At 56.4% G+C, this 6,773-nt stretch overlaps 1 protein-coding gene across 1 annotated transcript; it reads left to right on the forward strand.

Moving 5' to 3' along the window:
* Positions 1–4,179: 4,179 nt before the first annotated feature.
* Positions 4,180–4,940, forward strand: RHOG (ras homolog family member G). Its single transcript, XM_015408920.1, has one exon. It carries the CDS (start codon positions 4,180–4,182, stop codon positions 4,753–4,755), a length of 576 nt encoding a protein of 191 aa, XP_015264406.1. The 3' UTR covers positions 4,756–4,940.
* Positions 4,941–6,773: the final 1,833 nt, after the last annotated feature.

Below are 6,773 nucleotides of genomic sequence, written 5' to 3' on the forward strand. Positions count from 1 at the left end.
CAACAGACACCCTCTGAGGTAGGTGGGGCTGAGAGAGCTCTTTCGAGAAGAAGAAGAAGAAGAAATTGGATTTATACCCCACCCTTCACTCCCCAAAGGAGTCTCAGAGCGGCTGACAAACTCCTTTCCCTTCCCTTCCCCACAACAGACACCCTGCGAGGTGGGTGGGGCTGAGAGAGCTCTTTCAAGAGCTGCCCTTTCAAGGACAGCTCTTGTCGGAACTATGGCTTGCCCAAGGCCATCCGGCAGCTGCAAGTGGAGTAGTGGGGAATCAAACCCGGGTCTCCCAGATTAGAGTCCGCGCACTCAACCACGACACCAAACTGGCTCTCCAGTTGGCTGTTGAGCCTGGTCTGTTACAGGGAGGGGTGGTTGGGTGGCCGCGCCTTCGTCCAAGATCTGTCCTATTAGGGTGTCCGGCTCTGGGTGGGGAAATACCTGGAGATTTAGGGGGTGGAGCCTGGAGAGGGCGGGGCTTGGGGAGGCGTTTAATGCCATAGAGTCCGCTCTCCTAAGCAGTCATTTCCTCCAGGGGAATCGATCCCTTCCGGGGTTGCCAGCTCCAGGTAGAGAAACTCCTGGAAGAGAAGAAGAAGAGACTGGATTGATACCCTAACCCTTCACTACCCGTAGTTCTGACAAGAGCTGTCCTTGAAAAAGAGCAGTTTCTGTCAAGAGCTCTCTCAGCCCCACCTGCCTCACAGGGTGTCTGTTGTGGGGGGGGGAAGGGAAAGGAGTTTGTGAGCCGCTCTGAGACACCTTTGGGTAGTGAAGGGCGGGGGGGGTATAAATCCAAACTCTTCGTCTTCTTCTTTTACCTCACAGGGTGTCTGTGGTGGGGAGGGGAAGGGAAAGGAGTTTGTGAGCCGCTCTGAGACTCCCTTGGGTAGTGAAGGGCGGGGGGTATAAATCTAATCTCTTGGTGTCATGGTTAAGTGTGCAGACTCTAATCTGGGAGAACGGGGTTTGATTCCCCACTCCTCCACTCGCATCTGCTGGATGACCTTGGGCAAGCCGTAGCTCTGACAAGAGCTGTTCTTGAAAAAGGGCAGTTTCCGCAAGAGCTCTCTGAGCCCCTGCCTGCATCTCCCGCGGGGCTGAGACCGCCTGAGCCCCTCTTCCCTCAGTAGCGCTGCCCTGGCTCTGATGAAACCACCCCATGGCGAGGAGGAGACTCTTTCTCCACCAGCTCGCATGTGACTCTGAGTCATTCCACCCCACCCCTCCCCGCCCTGCAGGGCTGTGAACAGGCCTTTCCCTCCCCCCTCCGGCCCTTCGCCGGCTTCCTCTCTCTCCTCTGGAGAAATGCTCCCTTTCCCCCATGGCTGCCCCCTGGCTCTTTCGGCAGCAAGCCGAATGGCAAAGGGGCTGTATGGGTGGGGGGTGCCGACCCTGCTCAGCTGACGTGAACTCTGTGCCCCATAAGAAAACAACAGAAGCCCATGTTGGATCAGGCCGATGGCTAATCCAGTCCAGCACTCTGTGTCACACAGTGGCCAGAAATACCAGGTGCCATCAGGAGGTCCAGCGGTGGGGCCAGGACACTAGAAGCCCCCCCCCACTGTTGACCCCCCCCAAGCCCCAAGAAGACTGAGCATCCCTTGCCCCAGACCGAGAGTTCCTATCTATACCTTGTGGCTAACAGCCACTGATGGACCTCTGCTCCATATGTATATCCAGTTCCCTCTTGAAGCCGTCCATGCTTGTAGCCGCCACCACTTCCTGTGACAGTGAATTCCATGTGTTCATCACTCTTTGGGCGAAGAAGGACTTCCTTTTATCCGTTCTAACCCGACCGCTCAGCAATTTCATGGAGTGCCCACAAGGAGTTCTTGTCTTGTGAGAAAGGGAGAAAAGTACTTCTTTCTCGACCTGCTCTATCCCATGAGTAATCTTATAAACCTTGATCATGTCACCCCTCAGTCGTCGTTTCTCCAAGCTAAAGAGCCCTACGCGCTTTAGCCTTTCTTCATAGGGAAAGTGTTCCAAACCTTTTATCATTTGAGTTGCCCTTTTCTGCACTTTTTCCAAAGCTATCCTTTTTGAGGTGGGGTGACCAGAACTGCACACAGTACTCCAAATGAGATCGCACCATCGATTTATACAGGGGCATTACGATACTGGCTGATTTGTTTTCAATACCCTTCCTAATAATCCCCAGCATAGCACTGGCCTTTTTTATTGCAGTCGCACACTGTCTCGACATTTCCAGTGAGTTATCTGCTATGACTCCAAGATCTCTCTCTTGGTCAGTCTCTGCCAATTCAGACCCCGTCAACGTGTATTCATAGTTAGGATTTTTTGCTCTGATGTGCATCACCTTGCACTTGGCCACATTGAACCCCATTTGCCACGTTGACACCCACTTGCCCATCCTCGACAGATCCCTTTGGAGTGCCTCACAATCCTCACTGGTTGTCACTCTTTGGGTGAAGAAGGACTTCCTTTTCTCTGTTCTAACCCGACTGCTCAGCAATTTCATGGAGTGCACACTTGAGTTCTTGTATTGCGAGAAAGGGAGAAAAGGACTTTTTTCTCGACCTGCTCTATCCCACGCGTAATCTTATAAACCTGGACCATGAAAGAGGGGAGGGTCTCCTGCCTTCACCTGCAGCTCAACCAGGCAGGATGGGGATATCAAAGCCCTGCGGCTGGACTGCTGTGACGTACCCTGCCTGGGGCAGCCCTTGAGCACTAATTGGAGCAACTGATGATGGACTTGCGTTGCCCGGCAGCTTCCAGAGGAAGCCGCTACAGATTGTAGAGCGAGGGAGTGTCCACGCTGATCTAGATCTGTGGGCCTTTGGGCCCAGCTGTCTGCACACTCGCCATGGGACCGGCGCCGGGGCCAGTGTTCCCTCTAAGCTGAGTTGGTGTGAGCTAGCTCACAGTTTCTTAGCCTCCAGCTCACACATTTTTGCCTTAGCTCAGGAAGGACGGCTCCAGAGCAAACTAATTTCTGCAGTAGCCAGATCACCTGCTCACAACTTTAATGCCAGGAGCTCAGAAAGGAGAATTCTTGTTCACGGCTTAGAGGGAGCCTGGGTCAGGGCTTGTGCCAATTCGTTATCCGGCAGGAGCCCAACAGATGGAGGGTGATGGTGCCGGGTGTTAATTTTTGGAGCTCGCCAGCCGCTTCCCAATAAAACACGGAATACAGAATGTTATGCATTCCCGGGACGTAACAATCGCAGTGGAGCAAGGCATGCCCGCCCAGCCGGATATGCGGAAGCCGCCAGTGAACTGCCACAAAGGGCCCTGAAGTGCATGGCTCTCCCTGCTTGAATGGCAAGTGCTTGGGACAGTTTGTAATGCCTCAGGTGCCAGCTGTTTGTCGGTCAGTGTGTTTCTGTAAACATTGGTGTCCTCTCTTTGCAGTTTGGTGTGGTGGTTAAGTGCGCGGACTCTAATCTGGGAGAACCAGGTTTGATTTCCCACTCCTCCACTTGCACCTGGCTGGATGACCTTGGGCAAGCCATACTTCTGACAAGAGCTGTCCTTGGAAAAAGAGCAGTTTCTGTCAGAGCTCTCTCAGCCCCACCGGCCTCACAGGGTGTCTGTTGTGGGGAGGGGAAGGGAAAGGAGTTTGTAAGCCGCTCTGAGACACCTTTGGGTAGTGAAGGGCGAGGGGTATAAATCCAATCTCTTCTCCTCCACATGCAGCTACTGGTGTGACCTTGGGTCTGTCACAAGTTCTCTCAGAGCTGTTCTCTCAAGAGTAGTCCTCGAAAGAGCTCTCTCAGCCCCGCCTACCTCACAGGGTGTCTGTTGTGGGGAGGGGAAGGGGAAGGAGTTTGTAAGCCGCTCTGAGACACCTTTGGGGAGTGAAGGGCGGGGTATCAACTCAATCTCTTCTTCTTCAATGCCAGACGGGTCACCCTGAGTGGTGGGACAGCCCACTGTTGGGTGCCTGAAGACTGTAGTGGGCACCCAGGGACGTACGGAAGGAGACGGCCAGTTGGCTGTGTAAGTTCTCGGTCGAGAAGGCCTCGAAAGGTCATCGCCAGCCCCTTGAATAGCTAGAATGCGCAGCGGCCCTGAGGCGTCCTGCTGGAACCTCGGGGAGGGGGGGTAACCCCTCCCCCAATCCTCCTGCTCCTCCCTGACGGCGTCTCCCTCCCTCTCCTCCCGCAGATCGTTGAGGCGGCATCGCGAGCGGGAGCCCCCCGGTTCGCCGGGATGCAGAGCATCAAGTGCGTGGTGGTGGGCGACGGCGCGGTGGGCAAGACCTGCCTCCTGATCTGCTACACGACCAACGCCTTCCCCAACGAGTACATCCCCACCGTCTTCGACAACTACAGCGCCCAGAACACGGTGGACGGCCGGACGATCAACCTGAACCTGTGGGACACGGCCGGCCAGGAGGAGTACGACCGCCTCCGGACGCTCTCCTACCCGCAGACCAACGTCTTCATCATCTGCTTCTCCATCGCCAGCCCGCCCTCCTACGAGAACGTCAAGCACAAGTGGTACCCGGAGGTGTGCCACCACTGCCCGGACGTGCCCATCCTCCTGGTGGGCACCAAGAAGGACCTCCGGGCCAGCCCCGAGGCCCTGAAGAAGCTGAAGGAGCAGAGCCAGGCACCCGTCACCACGCAGCAGGGCCTCAGCCTCGCCCGGCAGATCCACGCCGTCAAGTACTTGGAGTGCTCGGCCCTCAACCAGGACGGCATCAAGGAGGTTTTCACGGAGGCCGTGAGGGCCGTCCTCAGCCCCACGCCGGCCAAGCCCAAGAAGCCCTGCGTGCTCTTGTGAAGGACGGTCTCGTGCCTGCCTCTCCCGCCCCCTCTGTTCCTTGGGGGCAGGCTCTGAGGGGGCATTCGCAGAGAACGAGGGGGCCTCGCCCCCTCCGGGACCCTTGCCTCGCTTTCCTGCCCCCCAAGTGACGTCAAGACGTTGCGTGACTTCCTGCCACTCGCCTCCCTGTCCCTCAGCTGTTCTCTTCTTCAGAAGGATTAGCTCACCTGGACTCACCACGAGTTGTTGTAGGAGAGAATAAATCTGGATAATAACACAGGGTTGCCAACCGTGGGTTGGGAGATTCCTGGAGATTTGTGGAGGGGGTGGACAGAGGGGAGGGGCTCGGGGAACCAAGGGGGCTCATTAGGGCACGGTGACGTAGAAGCCACCAGTGTTCCCTCTAAGCTGAGTGAGTGTGAGCCGGCTCACGGGTTTTTTAGCCTCCGGCTCACACATTTCTCGTCTCCGCTCAGGGAGGAGGGCTCCCGAGCAGGCTAATGTACGCAGTCGCCCAATCGCTCGCTCAGGACTAATGCCGGTAAGCTCATCGAGTAGGATTTTTGCTCACAAGACTCCACAACCTTAGTGGGAGCATTGCTTGAAGCCACCCCTCCGAAGTGGCCGCATCCTCCAGGGGAACTGATCTCTGTCGTTCGGAGATCGGGTTGTCATTCTTGGAGGTCTCCGGGCCCCACCTGGGGGATGGCAACCCTACAAGGAATGGCGGAAAAGTCCTCTTTGCACTAACGCACGCCTCGTTTGTCTGAGATAAGGCCTCCCGAATGGGCGGTGCACGGCCCGTTTGCCTGTGGAGGCCTTCTTTCTGCCTCGGCCTTCCCAGAATGCTCCACTAAACCTCTGGCTAACATGAAGTGTCGTCGGAGCTGCCGGGCAGGATGGGGGCCCCCGGAAGGCAAAGAAAGGAGGCCGGAGACCAGTGTTCCCGCTAAGCTGAGTGAGTGTGAGCTAGCTCACCGTTTTTGAGCCTCCCGCTCACACATTTTTGTCTTAGCTCAGGAAGGAGGGCTCCAGAGCAAACTAATTTATTCAGTAGCCAAATTGTTTGCTCACAAAGTGGAATTTTTGCTCACAAGTCTCCACAGCTTAGAGGGAGCATTGCCGGAGACTGAGGCCTCTGTCCGTGGGCACAGGCCAGTGTTCCCGCTAAGCTGAGCGAGTGTGAACTAGCTCACAGTTTTTGAGCCTCCGGCTCACACATTCTTGTCTCGGCTCAGGAAGGATGGGGCTCCGGAGCAAACTAGTTTCTGCAGGAGCCCAATCGCTCGCTCGCCACTTTAATGCCAGCAGCTCACCAGGTAGAATTTTTGCTCACAAGGCTCCACAGCTTAGAGGGAGCCCTGGCACAGGCCCAAACTGAGAACTCCTCTGCCCAGGAACTGGGCTGCTGAGAAGACGGTGAGCCTCCGGCCGGCGGAACTGAGATGACCAGGCTGCCGTGGTGGGTCCTCTTGGGGGAGGGGTGAGTTTGCACTTCGGCAGAGCTCACCAGACTCCGTGGTTTCCCAACCTCTCCCCCCACCCCACCCCCCACACACGCTTCCTTCCTGCCTTTCTCAAAATGGATCCACGGCGGCTCTGCTCTTCAACCGCTGCACCCACAACCGCCTTCTTGCTCGAGCCCGGGTCTGCCTGCCGGCCTCTTTCCAAAGGGAGGGCTCGGGTTTGAACCAGTGGCTCGTAGGTGCTCCCGGCCGCACGCACGTTTGCCTCTCCGAGAGAGGAGAGGTGGAGGTCCCGGGGAAACTTCTGCAGAATTTTTTAAAAGCAGAGTTGAGACGGACGCTTCCAACGCTTGTCTCCAGGGCTCTGTGCGTGTGTGTGTGTTTTGCCGAGGGCGGGAGAGAACTGGGGTGCCTCAAAACCTTCCATTTCAATAAACTCCGTCTCCTAAGCAAATGTGCATCTCTGGATTTCTTTCCGTGACCCTTCTGCCGGGCAGAGATGCTGAGAACGAGGCAGCCCCCACCCCCAGCCCTTTCTGGATTCATAGAATCAGGGCTATTTTGGGGCAG

This window comes from Gekko japonicus, unplaced genomic scaffold (assembly GCF_001447785.1).
Source record: "Gekko japonicus isolate JY-2015 unplaced genomic scaffold, Gekko_japonicus_V1.1 scaffold8460, whole genome shotgun sequence".
NCBI lineage: Eukaryota > Metazoa > Chordata > Lepidosauria > Squamata > Gekkonidae > Gekko > Gekko japonicus.

Coding starts and splice junctions, on each gene's coding strand:
- RHOG (XM_015408920.1), top strand. CDS start 4,180: ATGCAGAGCATCAAGTGCGTGGTGGTGGGCGACGGCGCGGTGGGCAAG.